Genomic DNA, 26,583 nt, shown 5'->3' on the forward strand with positions numbered 1-26,583 from the left:
TTATTCAAGAAGATATCCTGGTTAAAAAAATCATCTCACGAACAACAACAAAAAATGTTTTTTTCGTAGTCCCTTTCGGTTTTCGTAGACCCTAGGCACAGTGTCTACTGTGGCTTATCGAATAATACGGCGGTGGTGGTGGCGGTGGCAGTGGTGGTGGTGGTGGTCGTGGTGGTGGCATACGCTGCACGTGGCTGTCTGTAATCCAGCACTGTGGATGCGACAGCTAGGGTTGGTGGATCATCGCACAGATTCTCGTGAAACTCTCCTTTCTCCCCTGGCCATACCCACCCTGGCAGCTTACCAGGTGAAAGTGGACTAATCTCCATCTGTTCAAGCTGTACGAGACAAAGGAGAGGGGTGGGGGGGGGGTTCCCGCTTTCATATCCCCGTGGGGTTTCACCTGGTCACTCGGATTTCCTCACACATTCATGGAGTTAGTCAAACGTCCTAATATAGGACCAGAGAGCTTGGTCGATTGTCGGCGCTGGTTCGGGCTGCCACTCGCCCGTGGTTTCCCACGCATCTGAATGCACGCATCCGTGCGCTTTAAACAGTTGGAACTTTTTTTTTGCACTTTTCAAGGTCACGCTAAATGACACCCTTCCCAAACAGCGTTAAATGTCTTACCTTTGATGGCGCAATAGCGGACACCGTAAAAGTGATTTTATTTCAGAAACTGGGAGTCCTAAATGGGTGTGTTCTGCACTGCATCGTGGCATTTACGGAACGTTTAACCTGTCCTAGACTCATGCGCAGCAGGTGAGCACAGTTGCGCTACTGTACGGCTCTCCAATGTGGTTCTGGGGTTTGCGCCCCAAAACCACATATGGCAGAGAGAGAGAGAGAGACAAAAAAACGACCTTTCTCCATCCATAGGAATGTGGAATTTCAACAATCCCAAACGATCGACCCGAATCGTAAACAGCCACTGCCGCATTCACTCCTCTAACGGGAGAACGGACGAGGTCCACTCGGCGTCTGAACCAGGACAAGTGAGTGGGTAACAACATCTGGCTGTTGCCTGAAGAAGCTGGTTGTAATTGCCGGCGAAACGTCGTACTCAAGATTGTAAACGTTGTTGTGGCTTTGCTCTCCAACACAGCGGTGTGCTGTGCTAGTAACGAATATGACACGTTCTGTTCACGTGACAAACCTCACTAATTGGCTGTGTCGGGTGGTGGCGGGTTTAACGACACATTTATACATTTACGCGATCTAACCCAAAACACCTGTATTGTGAACAACGTCTACAATTACATATTTAATCTGCTGCCCTGAATCCATAAGAAAGAACAAAAAGAAGCCCTCCCTCCGCACGGGAACCTGTGGTACATTCACCCGTCCGTCCGTCCATGCACTTAAATTTGCAATCGATGGACAATCCACAACCCGTGCGATGTATATAAATGGATAACACATTAACGGAGAAAGATAATCTTTTACCACGCAGCCTTAGAGGTGAAACAGCACCACCGCCTATATAATGTGTGTGCGTGTAGAGTGGTTAGCGCGCTGCGCTATGAACCCGGCGACACGAGTTCGATTCCCACTCACGGCCAACACCAGTGACGATTATTTGAACCGGTCCTGGGCCTCCCCTAGGTCGACTCAGCCTCAGATGAGTACCTGGTGCGGTGTGTGAAACACCACTGGCGAGACAAAGGCGGTCGGGCGTGGTGCTGGCCACCCACCCCCACGTGTGCCGTTCCGAACTTCATAGGTGCTCGCTGACAACGCTTGCACCAACAGTCTATTACAGGCTATACGCGGGGGGGGGAAATCTTCGTGTTTTTTTGTCTTTGTATAGAGGGGAGACATCTGTGCGGAAGGGCTCATAACCGACACGAATCTCGTGGGTAGTCTTGGTTCAATTTGTTTCGCTCAATTTTAGAGGATTCGGACACCTTAGGCCGCGATGTCTGCGGCCGGCTTCGAGACGCTGCTGACGACGCTGCTTCTCTTTTGCTGCGCGACAAACGCGCTGACGAACTTGCAGAGAGCCGTGCAGCTCATGGAGGAAGTTCCGCTCATCGACGGGTAGGTTACGATCTTGGTTTTCTTGCTGTGGTTTTCCCACCTGATGATGATTGCTTGTGTTGAAATCGAAACGTCGTGATTTAATTTATTTTATTTTATACCTAGGATTTGGTGTTTCATGTTATTTATGTAGTTTATTGTAAAAAAAAAAATCGGTCACAGTCCCTATGATCACAGTTACGTTGCAATTATGGCTTTATTTTTTGGTGATTTCGAAAACGTTTTTTGGTTTGGACATGTTTTGTTTTGTTGTAGTACGGAGTTAGACTGATGGCCTTAATCTAAGTTTTCTTGTGGTGGTGGTTGTTGTTGTTGTTGTTTGACTTGCATCCCACTGGGATTTTTTTGCACACAGCATTGGTGTACGGTGCTCTTTTCAGGAATATTTTGCTGTTTTTTTCATGAATTTTCTGTTTGCACAGTCACATGGTCACTTTAAGATGTTTCTTGTTCGTGTTTTAGTTTTTTTGTTTGCTGTGGTTGCACCCGATTCAAGAGCCGAATGGCTCACAGGGCTATACCAAAATAAATAAACGAAAAAATAAAACTGAAAAAAACCTACGTGACTTTACCGAAAGAACCAAAGAGTATGGACCCCTGCAGTCACGAAAACTTCAAATCTAGATTAAATTCTAGACTTATACAGCGGGCGTCAGGGTCGGGATCGAGTCGACGACCTCCTGCAATCCACACGAGATAGTTAACATCTCGCCACCGTGATGATAATGATGAAGAGAGACACGCAAACAGCAGGCATCGTCAGCGTCGGGCTCGATGCGACACTGATGACGGATCGTTTTTTTTTGCCCACCAGGCACAACGACCTCCCTTGGCAGATTCGGGCAAAAGTCAAAAACCAGCTGGGACAGATCGACCTCGTCACGATCAACACCACCCACACCAACATCGACAAACTCCGCAGCGGACACGTCGGGGCCCAGGTGTGAGACGGCCACAGCCACAAACCCTCACTGCGTGAGCGCGTGCGCGCGCACGCGTGTGTGTGTGTGTGTACCTGTGTGTGAGTGTGTGTGTCTGTGTGTGTCTACCTGTGTGTGTCTGTGTGTGCGGTAGTGTAGCGGTTAGCGCGCTGCACTATGAACCTGGCGACCCGGGTTCAATTCCCGCTCACGACCAACACCAGTGACGATTATCTGAACCGGTCCTGGGCCTCCCCTAGGTCGACTCAGCCTGATATGAGTACCTGGTGCGGTGTGTAAACATCGCCACTGGGGAGACAAAGGCGGCCGGGCGTGGTGCTGGCCACCCACCCCCCCCCTCCCCCCCCGTATGCCGTTCAGGCATTCATAGAGTGCTACTCGCTAACAGCGCTTGCCCCAACAGTCTGTTAAGGCTACACGGGGGATCTTTGTATTTGTGCTTATCATTGTGGAGCGGTGGCGCAGCGGTTAGCGCGCTATGCTACGAACCCGCCGAGTTCAATTCTCGGCCACGGCTAACATCAGTGGCGCGAGTGATGTGTGTCCCGAGGCACCCCCCTTACAGTCCGCCTGGTCTAGCTTACATCAAGTTGATGATTTTCATTTATTAACAGAACTTTTCCCGATAGCCCGAGACTCCTAGGAATCTGTGTCCGTGTGTGCACGTGTCTGTGCTCGGTCAACCCACCTTCAAATGAGTACCTGGTGTGTAAACATCATCGAAGGTGGCCGGGCGTGGTGCTGGCCACCCACCCACTCGTGTGTGCCGTGCCGGCCTTCTTAGGTGCTACTCGCTAACAGCACTTGCCCCAACAGTCTGTTCAGGCTATAGGGGGAAATATGTATCTTTGTGTGTGTGTGTGTGCGGTAGTGTGGTGGTTAGCGCACTGCGCTCCGAACCCGGCCACTCGAGTTCGATTCCCGCTCACGGCCCACGGCCGACACCAGCGACGAATATCTGAACCGGCTCTAGGGCCTCCCCTGGGTCGACTCAGCCCTCAAATGAGTACACGGTGCGGTGTGTAGTGTTGGGCACCCTACCCCCTCGCGTGCCGTGCCATGCCGGCCTCCACAGGTGCTACTCGCTAACAGCGCTCGCCCCAACAGTCTTGTTGAGGCTACACGACGGTTGGGGTCGGGGATCTTTGCCTGTGCCTGTGCAGTTCTGGGCAGCCTACGTGCCGTGCGACTCTCAGTACAAGGACTCCGTGCAGCAAACGCTGGAGCAGATCGACGTCATCCAGAGGATGTGCCACAAATATCCCGAGGCCTTCTCCTTCGCCACCACGGCCCAAGGTGAGCGAGGCGCCGCAGATCGGCGCTCCTGGAGAGTGCCGAGCGTAAAAAAAAAAACGCGTTGAGCGAAAACGTCAGCTTCCCGATGATGTTTGGCGAGATACTCTGTAACCACCACCACTACCACCACCACCACCACATGGCGAGTTGGCGGGACAGAGAACTGAGGGGGTGCTTCCGAGTACCGTATCAATCCGCTCAGCGGCTCAGCTCGCGAAAGTAGTTCGCCGGCGACCACTGAGAAACCGCGTTATAACGGGGGACGCGCCTTCCGCATTACCGTGAAAGCTTCAAATCAAGAAACAAACTACGATTTCGCATTCACGGTGGTCCAAGCCAGACAACCTCGTCAAGGAGACAGCGGAGTAAGCATCATCGTCGCTGCGATGACTCCTTCGTATCTGTGTACCGGGACCAATTGACTACGTCGTTACGGTCTCTGTGTCTTGGATGACCACGGTCGCGCACCGCTACTGGAGGGTTTTTTTACGTTACATTTGTGCATCATCAGGTATCCGCATCTGCTGCCGCCACGGTCTGTGCAGCGGACATGCGCGGTTGAGGGTGGACCGTGAGCTTCGCGCAAGACGAAGCCCTGAGATCTTCCCGTCGAAAGGGCGCCGCGGTCATTATTTTCCTGATTTTTGTTTTCGTCTTCTCGTTGCAGAGATCCAAGATGCCCACGGTGCTGGGAAAATCGCTTCGCTCATCGGAGTGGAGGGCGGTCACTCCATCGACAGCAGCCTGGCGACTCTGCGCCTCTTCTACCACCTGGGGGTGCGATACATGACCCTGACTCACAGCTGTAACACGCCCTGGTGAGTCGCAGGCTCGACCCATCAGACGACTCGGGCCGTTTCTTGCTCAGCTGGCGAGGAGGAGGCCTCATTGAGCTGAGCAGCCGTGCGATGAAGACGGCCGACAGCTCGAGATGGTTGGCACTGGCTGCAGTCACCCGGTGGCGATTATCTGAACCGGCCCTGGGCCTCCCCTGGGTCGACTCAGCTCTCAAATGAGTACCTGGTGCGGTGTGTAAATATCACCACTGGGGAGATAAACGCGGCCGGGCGTGGTGTTGGCCTTGTGCGCCTTGCCGGCCTTCATAGGTGCTTCTCGCTAACAGCACTTGCCCCCAACAGTCTGTTAAGATGATACGGGGGTATCTTTATTTTATTTTTATTTTTTTGCCACCTGACGCAGGCAATCAATAAAGTTGTCACTTGAACAACTTTATTAATTGGCTGTGTCGAGTGGCGGAGGGTGTACGACACACATTTAACTGGCTGATCTTTGTCTTTGGTGGAGGCGTTGTGGGGGGCGGGGGGGGGGGGGGTGAGAGTGGGGCTGTCTCACCTGGTAATTAATGGAGTCGGCGGATTCAGAGTCGGGGAGATAAAAAAGTCAAAACGAGGCGCCACCCACGGTGACGCGATGTCATCTCCCTCACCTGCTGTGCAGGAGGTCGTGGGTTCGATCCGGATCCTGACACCTGTCATATATTTGGAGTTTGCGTGTTCTGTTTCTCTCTCTATCTCTCTTGCTCTCTCACCGTGGTCGCGTGGACTTTTCTCTGGATCGTCCGGGTTTTCCCTCCACGTTTAGAATCAACGTCCGTTCAGAGAAATCGTCTGCTGCTGTAAATGTCCACGTGACGATGAGCCACTTCCGTCGGGCTAACGTTTGTGGCCATGTCGCTTCTTAAGAAGACCTAATAGCTCGGTGGGGGGGATTTTACCTTGGTAAAATAAATTTTAAAAAATAGTTAGTAGTTTCTATTTTTTTTTTATTCACCGACTATAAAATGTTGCATTCTTGGCGCAGGGTGGACAACTGGCGTGTCGACAGTGGCGACGATTCGCCACACTCCAACGGACTTTCTCCTTTCGGAAAAGTAAGTTGGCGCACATCGGTGACTGGAGCATCATCTGCCATCGCCTCCGTACACCCAGCGTCCCGTCTCTCCGTGTGAGACGGGACGCTGTGACCCGCTCGTTTTCTTGTTATCGATTTCCTTAGTTAGGGGGCGTCCATAAATGACGTCACGCACCTGGGGGGGGGGCGGGGGGGGGGGTCAGACATTTGTGACGATGTGTGACGATGGGGGGGGGGGGGTGGTGAGAAATGTGACGTCACGTCAAAATGCGCAACTTTAAATAAATATAGACAACACGTTCTACTTAATTAAATAGACTTTTTTAATAAATGTTTTCTCCCACAACATCAGAGTGCAGCGCTACAATAACAATAGTTTAAAGCGATTTTAAGCTTGTTTTATTTTATTTTTGGGGGGGAGGCGGGGGGCAGAGCTTTGTGACGTCATATTTTGAGGGGGGAGGGGTGTCTGACTTTTTGTGACGCCGCGTGACGAAGGGGTGGGGTAAAAAATCGCGTGACGTCATTTATGGGCGGCCCCTTACCGCACGTGACCGACCGCGCTGCGTGCGGCGATTGCCGTCCACAGAGTGTGGTGCTGGAGATGAATCGCCTGGGGATGATGGTGGACGCATCCCACGTCTCCCTGAAGGCGACTCGGGACGCCCTCGAAGTTTCCAAGGCCCCCATCATTTTCAGCCACTCCTCGGCCTTCGAAATCTGCAAGCACTACCGCAACCTGCCGGATGACCTCCTGCTCAAAGTGGTGATAAGCGCTGGCACCAAACCTGAATTTTTCTCAACTCGTTTAATCAACACCCCCCCCCCCCCACCACCATGCCGCTATCGGCTGACACGACGTCGCATCGCCTGTCGGGCGATTTTTGGCGTCACGGGAGGCCCCGCATCCTCGTTGAAGGACGGTTTCGTCGTAAAGGAAACCAAAAAAGGAAGTTGAATTCAAATCCGCTCCTTCGGTAACATCTGGTCACCTGTAGCAGGATTCACACAAAAAAAAAACATCGCAGCATGTGTGTGTGCCGTGTGTACCTGTGTGTGTGTGCCGTGTGTACCTGTGTGTGTACCTGTGTGTGTGTGTGTACCTGTGTGTGTGTGTGTATACCTGTGTGTGTGTACCTGTGTGTGTGTGTACCTGTGTGTGTACCTGTGTGTGTACCTGTGTGTGTGTACCTGTGTGTGTGTACCTGTGTGTGTGTGTGTACCTGTGTGTGTACCTGTGTGTGTGTACCTGTGTGTGTGTACCTGTGTGTGTGTGTACCTGTGTGTGTGTACCTGTGTGTGTGTGTGTGTGTACCTGTGTGTGTGTGTGTACCTGTGTGTGTACCTGTGTGTGTGTGTGTGTACCTGTGTGTGTACCTGTGTGTGTACCTGTGTGTGTACCTGTGTGTGTACCTGTGTGTGTGTACCTGTGTGTGTGTGTACCTGTGTGTGCCGTGTGTACCTGTGTGTGTACCTGTGTGTGTGTACCTGTGTGTGTGTACCTGTGTGTGTGTGTGTGTACCTGTGTGTGTGTGTACCTGTGTGTGTGTGTGTGTACCTGTGTGTGTGTGTGTGTACCTGTGTGTGTGTACCTGTGTGTGTGTGTGTACCTGTGTGTGTACCTGTGTGTGTGTGTGTGTACCTGTGTGTGTGTGTACCTGTGTGTGTGTACCTGTGTGTGTACCTGTGTGTGTACCTGTGTGTGTGTGTACCTGTGTGTGTACCTGTGTGTGTGTGTGTGTACCTGTGTGTGTGTGTGTGTACCTGTGTGTGTGTGTGTGTACCTGTGTGTGTGTGTACCTGTGTGTGTGTGTACCTGTGTGTGTGTGTGTGTGTACCTGTGTGTGTGTGTGTACCTGTGTGTGTGTGTGTACCTGTGTGTGTGTGTACCTGTGTGTGTGTGTGTACCTGTGTGTGTGTACCTCTGTGTGTGTGTGTACCTGTGTGTGTGTGTGTACCTGTGTGTGTGTACCTGTGTGTGTGTGTACCTGTGTGTGTGTGTGTACCTGTGTGTGTGTGTACCTGTGTGTGTGTGTGTACCTGTGTGTGTGTGTGTACCTGTGTGTGTGTGTACGTACCTGTGTGTGTGTGTACCTGTGTGTGTGTACCTGTGTGTGTACCTGTGTGTGTGTGTATACCTGTGTGTGTACCTGTGTGTGTACCTGTGTGTGTGTGTACCTGTGTGTGTGTGTGTACCTGTGTGTGTGTGTACCTGTGTGTGTACCTGTGTGTGTACCTGTGTGTGTGTGTGTACCTGTGTGTGTGTACGTGTGTACCTGTGTGTGTGTACCTGTGTGTGTGTACCTGTGTGTGTGTGTGTACCTGTGTGTGTGTGTGTACCTGTGTGTGTGTGTGTACCTGTGTGTGTACCTGTGTGTGTGTGTACCTGTGTGTGTGTGTACCTGTGTGTGTACCTGTGTGTGTGTGTACCTGTGTGTGTGTGTGTACCTGTGTGTGTGTACCTGTGTGTGTGTACCTGTGTGTACCTGTGTGTGTGTACCTGTGTGTGTGTGTGTACCTGTGTGTGTGTGTGTACCTGTGTGTGTGTGTGTGTGTACCTGTGTGTGTGTGTGTGTACCTGTGTGTGTGTGTGTGTACCTGTGTGTGTGTACCTGTGTGTGTGTGTGTACCTGTGTGTGTACCTGTGTGTGTGTGTACCTGTGTGTGTGTGTACCTGTGTGTGTGTACCTGTGTGTGTACCTGTGTGTGTGTGTACCTGTGTGTGTACCTGTGTGTGTGTGTGTACCTGTGTGTGTGTACCTGTGTGTGTGTACCTGTGTGTGTGTGTACCTGTGTGTGTGTGTACCTGTGTGTGTGTGTGTGTACCTGTGTGTGTGTGTGTACCTGTGTGTGTGTGTGTGTACCTGTGTGTGTGTGTACCTGTGTGTGTGTGTACCTGTGTGTGTGTACCTCTGTGTGTGTGTGTACCTGTGTGTGTGTGTGTACCTGTGTGTGTGTGTACCTGTGTGTGTGTGTACCTGTGTGTGTGTGTGTGTACCTGTGTGTGTGTGTACCTGTGTGTGTGTGTGTACCTGTGTGTGTGTACCTGTGTGTGTGTGTACCTGTGTGTGTGTGTGTACCTGTGTGTGTGTGTACGTACCTGTGTGTGTGTGTACCTGTGTGTGTGTACCTGTGTGTGTGTGTACCTGTGTGTGTACCTGTGTGTGTACCTGTGTGTGTGTGTGTACCTGTGTGTGTGTACGTGTGTATACCTGTGTGTGTGTACCTGTGTGTGTGTACCTGTGTGTGTGTACCTGTGTGTGTGTGTGTACCTGTGTGTGTGTGTACCTGTGTGTGTGTGTGTGTACCTGTGTGTGTACCTGTGTGTGTGTGTACCTGTGTGTGTGTGTACCTGTGTGTGTACCTGTGTGTGTGTGTACCTGTGTGTGTGTGTGTACCTGTGTGTGTGTACCTGTGTGTGTGTACCTGTGTGTACCTGTGTGTGTGTACGTGTGTGTACCTGTGTGTGTGTGTACCTGTGTGTGTGTACCTCTGTGTGTGTGTGTACCTGTGTGTGTGTGTACCTGTGTGTGTGTGTACCTGTGTGTGTGTGTACCTGTGTGTGTGTGTGTACCTGTGTGTGTGTGTACCTGTGTGTGTGTGTGTACCTGTGTGTGTGTACCTGTGTGTGTGTGTACCTGTGTGTGTGTGTGTACCTGTGTGTGTGTGTACGTACCTGTGTGTGTGTGTACCTGTGTGTGTGTACCTGTGTGTGTGTGTACCTGTGTGTGTACCTGTGTGTGTACCTGTGTGTGTGTGTGTACCTGTGTGTGTGTACGTGTGTATACCTGTGTGTGTGTACCTGTGTGTGTGTACCTGTGTGTGTGTACCTGTGTGTGTGTGTGTACCTGTGTGTGTGTGTACCTGTGTGTGTGTGTGTGTGTACCTGTGTGTGTACCTGTGTGTGTGTGTACCTGTGTGTGTGTGTACCTGTGTGTGTACCTGTGTGTGTGTGTACCTGTGTGTGTGTGTGTACCTGTGTGTGTGTACCTGTGTGTGTGTACCTGTGTGTACCTGTGTGTGTGTACCTGTGTGTGTGTACGTGTGTACCTGTGTGTGTGTGTGTACCTGTGTGTGTGTGTACCTGTGTGTGTGTGTGTACCTGTGTGTGTGTGTACCTGTGTGTGTACCTGTGTGTGTGTGTGTACCTGTGTGTGTGTGTACCTGTGTGTGTACCTGTGTGTACCTGTGTGTGTGTACCTGTGTGTGTGTACGTGTGTACCTGTGTGTGTGTGTGTACCTGTGTGTGTGTGTACCTGTGTGTGTGTGTGTACCTGTGTGTGTGTGTACCTGTGTGTGTACCTGTGTGTGTGTGTACCTGTGTGTGTGTGTACCTGTGTGTGTACCTGTGTGTGTGTGTGTACCTGTGTGTGTGTGTGTACCTGTGTGTGTGTACCTGTGTGTGTACCTGTGTGTGTACCTGTGTGTGTGTGTGTACCTGTGTGTGTGTACGTGTGTGTACCTGTGTGTGTGTACCTGTGTGTGTGTGTACCTGTGTGTGTGTGTACCTGTGTGTGTGTGTACCTGTGTGTGTGTGTGTGTACCTGTGTGTGTGTGTGTGGGGAGCGGTAGTGTAGTGATTAGCGCGCTGCGCTATGAACCCGGCGACCCGGATTCGATTCCTGCTCACAGCCAACACCGGTGAAGATTATCTGAACCGGTCCTGGGGTTCCCCTAGGTCGATTCAGGTGCTGGGAGCATCGCCAAAGGCGGTCGGGCGTGGTTTTGGCCACCCACCCCCTCGTGTACCGTTCGGGCCTTCACAGCACTTGCCCCTACAGCCTGTTAAGGCTATACGGGGGATCCTTGTCTTTGTATGACACATCTTGAGAACGTGTGTGCCTAGGGAAGTGTGCGCTTTGTCTGGTGGAATGGGGATGGTTTAGTTTTACTTGTATGTGTTTGGGTGATTTGTTTTCAACTTTCTTGTACGTTGCACTCCTATCGTGTATATGTAGTTTATTTGTTTGTTGTAACGTTCTTACCCGTCCCGACTGGACGTCTGTGAAAAAGAGCTTTCTAGCTCATCGGATTCCTCCAGTATACAATCAATATTCACATTTTGAAGTCGTTGAAGCCTAGGACCAGGATCAGAACGACAGAAGAAAGAGGGGCAACCCGAAATGATTTTCTGAAAACTGAACTTGATCATGAAAAACAAACACAGCAATGCACCGACTGGAAAAAAAATATTTTAATCAGTGTATAATTTTATCTGCGACGCTATAAGGATCAGAAACACTGGCATGCAGGAGTTCGAATGTATTTTGAACGTCTTTCGCAATGTAAACAGCCAACCATGCTAATCGGAGGTCTGGGTGAAAGGACAATAAACGAACCACAAAAGCAAACGTCACACAATCGCGGCGTGGCGAGGACAACATCGACTGAGATGGGTGTCAGAATTAGAGTCTTTATTTAAAATGGAGGAACCCGGTGAGCTATTAAGATATTTTTCACGGATTTCCAGTCGGGGCGGGTAAACACGTTACAATAAACAAACAATACACAACACGCAATCGGAGTGCAAAGTACAAGAGATGTTAAACAAATCACCCAAACAGATTCAAATAAAACTACACAATAACCATCATACCAGAAAAAAATCCACTGAGGTTATTAACTTATTGTTCAAAAGCGACCTGGCCACAAATCGTAGCTCAACAAAGTGGCTCGTCATTTTGAAATTTATAGCAGAAAAATAATCTAAATAGTCTAAACGGACGGCGTTCTGGACTATTCCAGGAGAAATTCAGCGCGACACAAATTTGGTCAGATCGTTACGTGGCCTCACCCAATCGTTCATTACCAATTGTAATATTGGCTGCGTCAAACCCCACGTGTTAAGTGTTCCTTTGCCTTTACGGCAGAAAATGTATTTTTTTTTACAAACCCTGCCATTCAAAAAAGTCTTTATTTTGTGTCCTTTATTCCAGAAAGAGACGAAAAGTTTGGTGATGGTGAACTTCTTTAATGACTACGTCACCTGTTCAATGACTGCCACGCTGTCAAACGTCGCAGGTACGTTGACGCATTTTAAAGCGAAGACGTCACTCGTGTTGAGACGTTGCTCACAACCACATTCTGCGTGCGCCTGGAGCGGCGGCGCAACGGTTAGCGCACTGCCCTATGAAACCCGGCGACCGAAGTTTTATATCCCCGGCCACGCCTAAAGGCCAGGAGTGAGCGATATCTGAGCCGGTCCGAGACACCTCCTCACCATCACCGTTAATCCAGGCTGACAAAGAGAGTGACTCAGTTTGGATGATACATTTGTAGTGGGTTCCAGGACACGGAGACGGCAGAATAGAAGCAGCACTATTTATTTAAACCTTAACAAGGGTTACACTAGAAGGGGCAGCGGCCCCTCCACCCGTATAACTCAGGAACACACCCCAGGCTCTCTAGCCTAAGCTCTAGGCTCCCAGTTCCTCCTGGTAGGGCTCTAAGGGAGGCTATTAGATCCGGCCCTGGTTAGGCACAGATCTCGGCACCCCGCAGACCAGACCGGCCCTTAGAAGGACTCTGACTCTGGAGCTCTGGGGCCGCACCACTGGCTTGCTGTGCCGGCCCTGAAAAGGGCAGCGGTCACAGGAGTCCCAGGGTCTCACCTAGCTGGCCTTCTTTCTTCACTGGTTGCTTCAGCCTCGGGCCCCACACTCTGCCCCGAGCTCCCTGGCTCCCCGCACTTTATACCCACTGGAGCCTTAGCGGACGTTGTTGTAGCCACCAAGGTGTGGGTGAACCACACCTCCCCGTGTCATGTGTTTATTCCCCATAGCACCCCTACACATTGCATCGATCAACCATGCCCCTGTTGGTCAGACTTACTGGTCCCAGGTCACTCTTGCAAATGAGACTCATCCTGGTCTGTTGATGTTCTTTTTTTTAGTTCTCTACCCGGTTAACAAAATAAATAAACTTAAGCATAACCTTTTGATTTAAAGCTTTCGTGACTGCAGTAATTCATATTCTTAGTTTTTTCGGTAAAGTCACGTTGAAGAGAAACAACAAAATAACAAAATATATATAAAACAATAAAAAATTCTCACGACGTTTCGACCATAACTCAAACGGTCATCATCAGGTGTGTCGGTTTGCATAAATTTATTTTGAAAACGGCATATTTATTTATATATATAAAAATAACGTTTGCGTCACGCGCAACGATGGCAGTTCGTCTCCCCCCTCCTCTTTTCAAAAAATAGATGGACTAGTCCTGGCAAACTGCCATCGTTGCGCGTGACGCAAACGTTATTTTTATATATATAAATAAATATGCCGTTTTCAAAATAAATTTATGCAAACCGACACACCTGATGATGACCGTTTGAGTTATGGTCGAAACGTCGTGAGAATTTTTTATTGTTTTATATATATTTTGTTATTTTGTTGTTTCTCTTCAACGTGACTTTACCGAAAAAACTAAGAATATTAAGCATAACCTGTTAAAAGTAGGCCCTCCAGGCACGGTCCTTTCGTTGGTGCTTCACGTTCGTGCTAACACGTGATGTTCGCTGCGAACTCCGAGCCTGGGACGAGAGCACCAGCAAGACGCGCATCATCTCACGCACAGAGAGAGAGAGAGCCACAGTCACAGAACAGTTCGAGGAGTGAGTTCCATCGGGACACGCTCTGGGTAGCGTGGGGCGCCACGGTGGCGAGATGTTAACTACCTTGCCTGGTGTGCAACGAGGTCGTGGGTTCAAACCACGACCCTAATGTCTGTTCTACATTTGGAGCTTGCGTGTCTCTCTCTCTCTCTCCCCGTAGTCGCGTGGATTTTTTTATCCGCGTCCTCCGGAGTTTTCCCCCTCCACATTTCGAATCAACATCGCCATGCGTTTAGAGTATTCGCCTGCTGCTATACATTTCCACGTGATGATGATGATGAGCCACTTTCGTTGAGCTATCATTTGTGATGGCCAGGTCACTTCTGAAAAAAAAAGAGCTTCATAGCTCGGTGGGCCCTTACCTGGTAAAATAAACATATATATTTATTATAAAATAAAAAATATATTGATTATAAAATAAAAATATATATTGATTATAAAATACAAATATATATTGATTATAAAATAAAAATATATATTGATTATAAAATAAAAAAATATATTGATTATAAAATAAAAAATATATATTGATTATAAAATAAAAAAATATATTGATTATAAAAGCCCGGCGTTCCGTTTGTCCGTCAACTAAATTACGAGAGCCTTCAGAAGGCCTGAATCCAAAAAGTTATAGAAAGTGGACCCCCGCCCCCAAGATGTGGGGGTAAAAAGTTGATCCAACAGGGTTCCAACATTTGTTGAACCCCCCCCCCCCACCCTTAAGAAATTATGTTGTATTGTAGGCATATATGCCTACACACCCTACATATAATTCAGTCAGTAGTATGATGTATCTACAATAATCAGTAGTATTTACTGACTATATATACCTACACACCCTACATACAATAGTCGCGCTGACGAGCGTGGTGAAGTATGGTCAAACCACCGCAACGCGATATGAAACGGCGCGGGGGGGAGGTGAGGGTGGGGAGGCTGTCGTCATCCAGCAGTGGATTAACAAAGGGCCCATGCATCGCGATTGAACACAATGTGTGTCCCTTGTGTTTGCTCTTAGACCACTTTGACCACATCAAGAAAATCGCTGGCAACGAGTCGGTGGGCTTCGGAGGGGATTACGACGGAGTGCCGAGGTAAGGGGCCGTCCATAAATGACGTCACGCACCTAGGGGGCGGGGGGGGGGGTCAGACATTTGTGACGATGTGTGACGAGGTGACGAGGGTGGGGGGGGGGTTTGAGAAATGTGACGTCACATCAGAATGCGCAACTTTGAATAAATATAGACAACACGTTCTACTTAATTAAATAGACTTTCATATTCTTAGTTTTTTCGGTAAAGTCACGTTGAAGAGAAACAACAAAATAACAAAATATATATAAAACAATAAAAAATTCTCACGACGTTTCGACCATAACTCAAACGGTCATCATCAGGTGTGTCGGTTTGCATAAATTTATTTTGAAAACGGCATATTTATTTATATATATAAAAATAACGTTTGCGTCACGCGCAACGATGGCAGTTTGCCAGGACTAGTCCATCTATTTTTTGAAAAGAGGAGGGGGGAGACGAAATTTGTTTTTATGTAAGCTGTCTGAAAGGCACTGTAAGCGTGAACAATCAATCAAGAACTGAAATGATTTATCAAATCTTTCCAATGATTGCTAAGATAGAATCCATCTTCTCGGTTGAAATTGTCTCTGTGTTTGTATATGTGGATAGCCTCATGAACGAATCTCTCATGGAAGCCAGATGGCTTACAAAGAACCTCCGTCTTGGAAAAGTCAATGGCATGTGAGCCTACTGAATTAGAACAATGATCTGCTACGGCCGAGGTGTTGGTCCTACCGTGTTTAAGGTCTGCTTTATGTTCACGAATGCGGTCCGAGATATGGCGTTTGGTTTCTCCAATGTAACTACTACCACAGAGGCAACTTAGTTTGTAGACACCAGGGTATTGTATGTCCGGAATCACATCTTTTACAGACGGAACCAGATCACGGATTTTATGTAATGTGTTGAAACGGACCTGGATCTTGTGTTTATTCAAGATTTTGGAGATCTTTTTTGTGATCCCAGCAATGTAGGGTAAAGTGATGGTTTTGAAAGGCTCCTCAAGAGGGTTCTTCTTCATGGTTTGAGTGATAGCTTTGCGGATTGTATAGTCGGAGTAACCATTAGCCCTAAGAGCTTGGTGTACGTGCTTGAGTTCACTGCTTATGTGTTCCTGGTCGGATATGCATTGGGCTCTATGATACAGAGTCTTGATGAGAGAATTCTTCTGTGATGGATGGTGGTGGGAATCCGGTTTCAGATAAGCATCCGTATGGGTAGCTTTCCTGTAGACAGAGTGGCTCATTGAACCATCAGGTCTCTTTTTAATTAGGACATCCAAAAAAGGTATCTTGCCATCTATTTCGACTTCCATGGTAAATCTGATGGCTGGGTGTATGGAATTGATGTGGTCGAAGAATTTGTCTAGAGCAGGCCGGCCATGTGGCCAGATGACAAAAGTGTCATCCACGTACCTCTTCCATAAGGTTGGGCGCAGAGTGGCAGTCTGGATGGCGTCAGTCTCAAATTTCTCCATGAAAATGTTAGCTATAACTGGAGAAAGGGGGGAGCCCATTGGGGTGCCCTCAGTTTGTTTGTAGAAAGTTCCATTCCAAGTGAAGTATGTATTGGTTAAACAGTGTCTCACCAGGGGGGGTACCTCAGTGTTTAGTCCTTGATGAACCAAGTCTTCAATGATTGCAATGGTGTCAGGTACAGGAACCTTGGTGAATAAGGAAACTACATCAAAACTGACAAGCAGGTCGTCTGGGGACAGGGAAATACCCTTGATTGTTGATACCAGGTGAGTAGAATTTTGTACCGCAGAGGTGGTCTTTCCAGTGAAAGGACGCAGGATTTCAGACAAAAAACGAGCTAGTTTGTAGGTGGGGGAGCTGATAGTAGAGACTATGGGACGAAGAGGTGTATCAACTTTATGTATTTTTGGTAAGCCGTATAATCTTGGTGGCCTGGCAGCAGAAGGTTTCAACGAAAACTGTTTAGATTGATCAATTAATGTGGTTGAATCAGAAATTATTTTGTTGGTTTGTGTGACGAGGCTGTTGGTGGGATCTCTTTTTATTTTTGTATAACTACCATCGTCGAGTAATTCTTTAATTTTGTTGTTGTATTCTATTTTATCCATGATAACAGTAGCATTGCCTTTGTCAGCTGAGAGAACTACAATATCATTCCTCTTTTTTAATTTATATAATTCAAAACGCTCATCTTTGCTGAGGTTGCTAGCTGGCATCTTAGCGTTTTTGAGGGTTGCAGCGATTTCAGATCTTGCTACGTCTGCAGCGATGTGACCCAGGCCCCTGAGAGCAACGTCTACTTGGGCAATTATATCATTAACTGGTATGTGTTTAGGTGTGACTGCAAAGTTTAGACCTTTAGCTAAAACGGATTTCAGACCATCGGAAATAGAACTGTTACTGCGATTAATTACGACTTTATTAACGTCTAACTTTTTGGTGTGTGGGTCCGGTCTTTTGTTTAAGAGGAGGTTAAATTTGGAAATCAGGTTTTCCTTACATTTGGTCGACATCGTAGCAGCTGAAGAGGCAGTCATATTGTCTACATGTTCCCAATCCGATGTGGACATTATTGCCGTCAATGATAAGTGTGATTTGTAGAGTGTCTTGTCTAACTGATCTAGTTCTGTGCGTATAAGTCTGATTTTTTCTGAGATAAGAGCTAAGCTAGTTTTGAAAAGAATTCGTTTCGCATTAGAAGAAGTTACAGTAACAGAGGTGAGTGTAAATGCGATTGGTATTACCCCAGAGTCGCGGCATCTCTTCAGGAAGGTGAGAGACTCGATCAGCTGAGCTTTCTTATCCCGGAGTTTGTTGAAAGATCTTAAAGTTATGTGAAAACCCTCCCCGTAGAGACAATTTCAACCGAGAAGATGGATTCTATCTTAGCAATCATTGGAAAGATTTGATAAATCATTTCAGTTCTTGATTGATTGTTCACGCTTACAGTGCCTTTCAGACAGCTTACATAAAAACAAATTTCGTCTCCCCCCTCCTCTTTTCAAAAAATAGATGGACTAGTCCTGGCAAACTGCCATCGTTGCGCGTGACGCAAACGTTATTTTTATATATATAAATAAATATGCCGTTTTCAAAATAAATTTATGCAAACCGACACACCTGATGATGACCGTTTGAGTTATGGTCGAAACGTCGTGAGAATTTTTTATTGTTTTATATATATTTTGTTATTTTGTTGTTTCTCTTCAACGTGACTTTACCGAAAAAACTAAGAATATGAATTACTGCAGTCACGAAAGCTTTAAATCAAAATTTAATCGCCTCTACGGGGAGGGTTTTTCACATAACTTTAAGATCTTTCAACAAACTCCGGGATAAGAAAGCTCAGCTGATCGAGTCTCTCACCTTCCTGAAGAGATGCCGCGACTCTGGGGTAATACCAATCGCATTTACACTCACCTCTGTTACTGTAACTTCTTCTAATGCGAAACGAATTCTTTTCAAAACTAGCTTAGCTCTTATCTCAGAAAAAATCAGACTTATACGCACAGAACTAGATCAGTTAGACAAGACACTCTACAAATCACACTTATCATTGACGGCAATAATGTCCACATCGGATTGGGAACATGTAGACAATATGACTGCCTCTTCAGCTGCTACGATGTCGACCAAATGTAAGGAAAACCTGATTTCCAAATTTAACCTCCTCTTAAACAAAAGACCGGACCCACACACCAAAAAGTTAGACGTTAATAAAGTCGTAATTAATCGCAGTAACAGTTCTATTTCCGATGGTCTGAAATCCGTTTTAGCTAAAGGTCTAAACTTTGCAGTCACACCTAAACACATACCAGTTAATGATATAATTGCCCAAGTAGACGTTGCTCTCAGGGGCCTGGGTCACATCGCTGCAGACGTAGCAAGATCTGAAATCGCTGCAACCCTCAAAAACGCTAAGATGCCAGCTAGCAACCTCAGCAAAGATGAGCGTTTTGAATTATATAAATTAAAAAAGAGGAATGATATTGTAGTTCTCTCAGCTGACAAAGGCAATGCTACTGTTATCATGGATAAAATAGAATACAACAACAAAATTAAAGAATTACTCGACGATGGTAGTTATACAAAAATAAAAAGAGATCCCACCAACAGCCTCGTCACACAAACCAACAAAATAATTTCTGATTCAACCACATTAATTGATCAATCTAAACAGTTTTCGTTGAAACCTTCTGCTGCCAGGCCACCAAGATTATACGGCTTACCAAAAATACATAAAGTTGATACACCTCTTCGTCCCATAGTCTCTACTATCAGCTCCCCCACCTACAAACTAGCTCGTTTTTTGTCTGAAATCCTGCGTCCTTTCACTGGAAAGACCACCTCTGCGGTACAAAATTCTACTCACCTGGTATCAACAATCAAGGGTATTTCCCTGTCCCCAGACGACCTGCTTGTCAGTTTTGATGTAGTTTCCTTATTCACCAAGGTTCCTGTACCTGACACCATTGCAATCATTGAAGACTTGGTTCATCAAGGACTAAACACTGAGGTACCCCCCCTGGTGAGACACTGTTTAACCAATACATACTTCACTTGGAATGGAACTTTCTACAAACAAACTGAGGGCACCCCAATGGGCTCCCCCCTTTCTCCAGTTATAGCTAACATTTTCATGGAGAAATTTGAGACTGACGCCATCCAGACTGCCACTCTGCGCCCAACCTTATGGAAGAGGTACGTGGATGACACTTTTGTCATCTGGCCACATGGCCGGCCTGCTCTAGACAAATTCTTCGACCACATCAATTCCATACACCCAGCCATCAGATTTACCATGGAAGTCGAAATAGATGGCAAGATACCTTTTTTGGATGTCCTAATTAAAAAGAGACCTGATGGTTCAATGAGCCACTCTGTCTACAGGAAAGCTACCCATACGGATGCTTATCTGAAACCGGATTCCCACCACCATCCATCACAGAAGAATTCTCTCATCAAGACTCTGTATCATAGAGCCCAATGCATATCCGACCAGGAACACATAAGCAGTGAACTCAAGCACGTACACCAAGCTCTTAGGGCTAATGGTTACTCCGACTATACAATCCGCAAAGCTATCACTCAAACCATGAAGAAGAACCCTCTTGAGGAGCCTTTCAAAACCATCACTTTACCCTACATTGCTGGGATCACAAAAAAGATCTCCAAAATCTTGAATAAACACAAGATCCAGGTCCGTTTCAACACATTACATAAAATCCGTGATCTGGTTCCGTCTGTAAAAGATGTGATTCCGGACATACAATACCCTGGTGTCTACAAACTAAGTTGCCTCTGTGGTAGTAGTTACATTGGAGAAACCAAACGCCATATCTCGGACCGCATTCGTGAACATAAAGCAGACCTTAAACACGGTAGGACCAACACCTCGGCCGTAGCAGATCATTGTTCTAATTCAGTAGGCTCACATGCCATTGACTTTTCCAAGACGGAGGTTCTTTGTAAGCCATCTGGCTTCCATGAGAGATTCGTTCATGAGGCTATCCACATATACAAACACAGAGACAATTTCAACCGAGAAGATGGATTCTATCTTAGCAATCATTGGAAAGATTTGATAAATCATTTCAGTTCTTGATTGATTGTTCACGCTTACAGTGCCTTTCAGACAGCTTACATAAAAACAAATTTCGTCTCCCCCCTCCTCTTTTCAAAAAATAGATGGACTAGTCCTGGCAAACTGCCATCGTTGCGCGTGACGCAAACGTTATTTATATATATATAAATAAATATGCCGTTTTCAAAATAAATTTATGCAAACCGACACACCTGATGATGACCGTTTGAGTTATGGTCGAAACGTCGTGAGAATTTTTTATTGTTTTATATATATTTTGTTGTTTCTCTTCAACGTGACTTTACCGAAAAAACTAAGAATATGAATTACTGCAGTCACGAAAGCTTTAAATCAAAATTTAAATAGACTTTTTTAAATAAATGTTTTCTCCTGCAACATCAGAGTGCAGCGCCACGTCAAATACGCACTACAATGACAATATAGTTTAAAGCGATTTTAAGCATGTTTCATTTTGGGGGAGCAGAGCTTTGTGACGTCATATTTGAGGGGGGGGGGGGATCTGACTTTTTGTGACGCCGTGTGACGGGGGGGGGGGTCAAAAATCGTTCAAAATCGCGTGACGTCGCTAACCACTGCACCACAATTAAAGACAAAGTTCCCCCGTATAGCCTGTGACAGACTGTTGGGGCAAGTGCTGACGCCTGTTCTGCATTATCTGAACCGGTCCTGGGGCCTCCCCTGGGTCGACTCAGCCTCAAATGAGTACCTGGTGCGGTGTGTAAACATCGCCACTGGGGAGACAAAGGCGGCCGGGCGTGGTGTTGGCCTCCCACCCCCTCGCGCGCCGTGGCGGCCTTCATAGGTGCTCGCTAACAGCACTTGCCCCTACAGTCTGTTAAGGTTCATAATAAAAGTTTTTGGGTTAGATAGCATAAGTGTAAATGTGTTGAAACCCTCCGCCACCCGACACGGCCAATCAGTACGGGATTTGTCACGTAAACAAAACGCCAACTCGTTACGAATTCAGCCCACCGGTGTGTTGAAGAGTGAATCCACAACATTTACAATCTGAGTAGTACGACGTTTCGCTGGCAATTACATCAAGCAGCATCATTGGGCAATTTGCCAGAAGCGTGAAGCCGGATGAAGTCATCACTGAACCCAATTAGGTGCAGAGATCAGAGGCGGAGGAGGAGGAGGAGGGGGGGTGGTCATCATTGGGTCTTTCCTCCTTTTCAAAGAAGCTTTTTTTTACCCATTCTGGCTACTAGGGGTTAGCTCTTGTGGGCTTTATACCAAAACCGTGACTGAGACTGAGTGCGCAGTGCGGGAAAGAGGCGCGGACGGAAGTGGTAAATAATAAAATAATGGGGGCGGGCCATGCGCGGACTCACCACTCTCACACATGCTGGCCTTCATAAGATGCTCCTCGCTAACAGCACTTTCCCCAACGGTCTGTTGAAGTCTATACGGGGGCCGGGGGGGGGGGGATCCTTGTCTTTGTCAGGGTGCCCACGGGACTGGAGGACGTTTCCAAATATCCACACCTGGTGGCCGAGCTCCTGAACAGGAACTGGACCGAGGCGGAGGTGAAGTTGGCACTGGGTGGAAATCTGCTGCGAGTCATGAAAGCCGTGGAGCAGGTTAGTGACACAGCAGCAGCAGCGGCAATCACGGCCCCCTACTGCTCGCAAGCCAGGTGCTGAGTCACCTAGGTCCCCTAGGCTAGACCTCAAAGCAATAATAGCCCCCCCCGACTGACAGAGTAATATTCTTTGGTTCTTTCGGTAAAGTCACGAAGATAGAAAAAGAATAATAATCAAATAAAGTGAATTCAAATTATGAAATAAATATATTCATATTTTTTGCTTATTTTATTTTTATTCACTTTATTTTTGTATTATTTTTCTATCTACGTGACTTTAACGAAAGAACCAAAGAATATGAATTCCTGCAGTCACGAAAGTTTAAAGTCGAAATTTGACCTACTGACAGACTAATGCCCACTTGCAGGCCAGGTGCTGCTAAGTCGCCTTCTACCACACAGGGGCAGCTGCCACTGGGGCGGGTGGGGGTCCCCTAGGCTAGACCACACAACAATCATCGCCCCTCCGAGCCGAAGGGGCGCCGTATCACCTCGATTCTCATGTTCATGACTTACACCTGAATTAGGCCTAAATAAGCAATGTCCATTGCACTCATCGTCATCATCAGCAGCCATGCGCTGTTCCACTGCTGGATTAAATCTTCCACAATCCCGCCATCAACCCACGATCTTGCGTCCTTTTGTCTGAGCATCCTCGGACTGGAGACACGATGAACGGACCAAGTAATAGATCCCAGCGATGCGAGATACAATCACCCAGGAACGCCTCCGATCTGATCCGATCTCAGAATCTAAGCAGGGCTGATGCTGAATAAACTCGACGTTTTTTTTTTATCTTACCAGGCAAGGCCCACTGAGCTGAAGAGCTCTTTTTCAGACGCGACCCAGTCATAAATGATAGCTCAACGAAGTGGCTTATCATTGTCGTGTGGAAATGTGCAGCAGCCAAACACTCCATAAACGCGCGATATTTATTTTAAACGTGACCAGGAGAAAACCCCACGCTTCCACGGGGAGAGGAGACACGCAAACTCAAAATATACAGCAGCAGGTGTCAGGGTCGGGATCGAAGCCACGACCTCCTGTATACCAGGCGAGGTAGTTAACATCTCCTCGCCACCGTGGCACCCAATTAGCACCGAGGAGGCGGTGCGCATCTCCAGTTCACAGCCCCAGAGCCGGTGGTGGAAATTCCACATTCCTCTGGTTAGATAATGCGAGATGCACCCCCTGTGCTCCCCACAGTGCCAGGCTAGCTGCAGGATGTCACAGGAAAGACCTAGGTGTTAATGGGCTGACCGAGTGAGATGACCGGCAGATGCACCGGCTGTGTGCCACCTGGCATGTCACAAGTGCGCCCGTGTGGCGATTGCCACCTGCCCCACTTGGTGACGAATGGCGGCCGTGGTTGTTGCTTGGTGTTCGTCTGCGCCGTGTCTTGAGCAACGTCTTCGGTGCTCTCCGCCCTGCAAGGTGAGGGATTCTCAGAAGAGCCAACCGCCGGACGACAGCCGGATTCCGCAAGAGGAACTGCTTGAAACCGGGTGCAGAACCGACATCGAATTGAGGGGCGAGGCGTCGGCGCCCCTCCGAGACGCAGGCCTCCTCGTGCCCGTTTGGCTCGCTCTGTGGGCGCTGTCGCGGCTCGTTCAGTGAGCGACGTTCGCACGGGCGGCGCGAACCAAACTGTGTCTTTGCGCGTCTTTGTTGCCGCCCCCCGCCCCCGCCCTCCTCCTCCTCCTCCTCCCGCCGCACCTCCGATTAGCACGGCGCAAAAGAATCCCGACACGCGCACGATCGTCATCGTCGATATCATCAGCCACACTCGATCCACCGCTGGATAGAGGGTCTTCCCAATCCGTCACCGCCGCCGCGCCTCGCCCCCCATCCCACGGTCTTGCGACGAGGCAGTGATCCATGCCGCCCCTCCTTGCGCCGCGTGCACGATCCCATCGCTCCGTCTCGGCGGCCCGATGTGGCTCGCCCGGCCGCGAGTCTCGAGCGACGGTCGGCGAGTGGCCGGCACCCAGCCCCCCGCCGCCACCGGCTCACGACCCTGCGAGCCTCAGAAGCTTGCACCAGCGGACCCATTCCATCGCTCCGTGGGATGGCATGTCCATCCACCGCACAGGTGCAGGCATCTTAACTGTCGTCATCGGCCAGCCAAGCTGCTGGATGGGGGGGCCTCCTCAAGAAGCCACAATCTCTCACGGTCCCGCGGTTTAACAATCCCCTCCCCCGCTCAGCACCTGCACGTGAACCGATTTCGTCGCTCCATCTCCCTCGATGGACGTGCTCTCAAACGCATTCCATTCCGTCACTACCACTCCGTCATCCCGTCTCTCGATGTGTTCTCCCCACGAGTGAATCTCCGTGATTTGATGTCTGTCCCGAGGTGGCACGGGTGGCTCCAAGGGCCTAGGTTTGCATCCAGGTTTCAGCCACCCGCTAACTTACCTGGGTCCTCGAGTGCAGCGAGCTTGGTGGTCTCAGCTCGGTCACCAATGACGGCGCACACAAAAAAAAGACTCCACCACGTTAAATCTACTAATGTATTTAAATTGTTTAAATACCAGCTCTGAGAATTTTAAAAAATATATATATATATCGGGTTAACTTGCACGCGATGACAATTACTCTCATGCGGCAGGGCGGGTGGGAAAAGTGCTGCCCCCTACTTTGTGCGGGCCAGAGGTCGCTTGAAGAAGAGATCTCAGAGGTAGCTCTGTGGTATCCGCTTCCACGGACTGTTCTATTAACACACAGGGTTGCACCCCTCTGCCAGAGCTCCTAATTAATTATTCATACCATGGCACGATCGGGATGAAACTGGGTAAAAAAGACAAAGTAAATGTTTTTTTTTAATCTCTACAATAATTACAAACAAAAGAGGGTGAACACTTGTTTTAAAACATGGGTACTGTATTTACTCTGCATATACGTTGACTGCGATGGCGGGAAATTACGAATCTTAAAAACTGTCCGGAAAACGGAGAATCGGCTAATAAATACGTAATCGCATGTGTTTTGAACAACAATAAAAAAATATTTTCAGATTGACCCTCGAATCGTGCGTGTTTTAAGAGGCCGACGAACAAAGCACTCGTGACGACACGAGGACCTGCCCAGGAGGGCCGATACGCATCGCATCCTCCGCCACCGCGTGCGTCTGAGCCACCACACTCTGATCGGGTCCTAGAGGGGCGATGTTTTTGACCCGGCAAACAAAAACAACTGCTGCGTTTCTAATGTTTCCCGCTTGCTACGTTGTAGCCTCTTGCAGTGACAGGAGGAGACTCAGCTGTGTGTGTGAATCCGTGGGTTTGACGTGCACAGTAAGGGGGAACAGATGGTGCATCGGCCAGTCATCTCAGTCGGTCGAGCCGTGGCACCTGGGTACTGCCCCTTGAACTCCTGCCACCGGGCGTTCGACACGTCACGTGGCCTCAACGTGCACGTAGCCTGGCACAGGCGCTGCGGTGACGTTACCGACACTTAGTGGCGAATGGCGGTTGTTGTTGTTGACGAGCACCACTTTGTGGAAAGTCGTGACAGTCCATAAGTGACTTAAAGTGTTCGTGACTGCAGGAATTCATATTCTTTGGGTCTTTCGGTAAAGCCACGTAAATAGAAAAATAATATCACGTTTCGATCGCAACACAAGCAATCATCATCAGACGAAAAAAGATGACGATTGCTTGTGTTGCGATCGAAACGTCGTGATATTATTTTTTTGTCTCTACGTGGCTTTACCGAAAGACCCAAAGGATATTAAGTCCACAATAGGTGTTATGGGTGAGATCGCGTAAATATAACTGCGTCGTTGAACCCGCCACAGACAATTAGCAAGGTTGTGTCAGGTAAACAAAACATGCCAATTATTTACTGGAACAGCACACACGTGTGTTGGAGAGTAAACCCACAACCATTTACAATTCGAGGACGCATTCCCCGTCACTGCATGCGTCTCAGCCACCACGCCGAACGGGTACTACTAGGGGGATGTTTAATCCGGCAAACAACTGTTGCGTTCCTAATTCTCCCACTTGCTACATTGTAGCCCCTTGCGGTGACAGGAAGAGACTCAGCTGTGTGTTGTGTGTGCGAATCTGTGGGTTTGACGCGCATCACTTTTTTGAAAAGTCGCGACGGAGGGTGGTCAATGGAGGCAATGGTCTCCCACCCACCCCAAGGGAAGGTGGAATTTCCACAACTGGTTCAGGAGCACCAGTGGACACCTGTGCAAAAAAGAGCTTCGTGGCTAATCGGATTCCTCCTGCAGTGTTAATATTCCAATTCCGAGCGAGACGGTTGATTTTGGGGAGTTGCGCACGACAAAAAGCATGTAAATTGTCAATCACCGGTCAATTTAATCCATGGGCAGTGGTTCTCGGTCGCTTGTTCGCTTGGTTTCATCGAAGTGGGCAATAATTCGTGGGTTTCGAGGCACAGTACACGTGGTGGGGGGGGGGAAAAAAGTCTTCCCTTTAAGTTGTATTCTTTTGTTTTGCTTAAAGATCTTTCTCAACCGGCCATTCGTGCGCAACGATATATTTAACACAGTAGTAGAACGTCTCGTATCCAGCCGTCACGTATCCGACGCGACCAATTAACCC

General features: G+C 48.2%; 1 protein-coding gene across 1 annotated transcript; it reads left to right on the top strand.

The window, feature by feature from the left end:
- The first annotated feature begins 1,504 nt into the window (after window positions 1-1,504).
- On the top strand, window positions 1,505-25,027 carry LOC116944445 (dipeptidase 1-like). Its single transcript, XM_032958063.2, has 10 exons — window positions 1,505-2,040; window positions 2,855-2,981; window positions 4,145-4,277; window positions 4,945-5,095; window positions 6,099-6,168; window positions 6,739-6,915; window positions 12,086-12,170; window positions 14,781-14,856; window positions 21,869-22,004; window positions 23,441-25,027. Exons 1-10 carry the CDS (start codon window positions 1,919-1,921, stop codon window positions 23,621-23,623), a joined length of 1,260 nt encoding a protein of 419 aa, XP_032813954.2. The 5' UTR covers window positions 1,505-1,918; the 3' UTR covers window positions 23,624-25,027.
- Window positions 25,028-26,583: the final 1,556 nt, after the last annotated feature.

Source organism: Petromyzon marinus, chromosome 21 (genome assembly GCF_048934315.1).
Source record: "Petromyzon marinus isolate PM22_M1 ecotype Great Lakes invasive population chromosome 21, UKy_Petmar_22M1.pri1.0, whole genome shotgun sequence".
In the NCBI taxonomy this organism is placed as follows: Eukaryota; Metazoa; Chordata; class Hyperoartia; order Petromyzontiformes; family Petromyzontidae; genus Petromyzon; species Petromyzon marinus.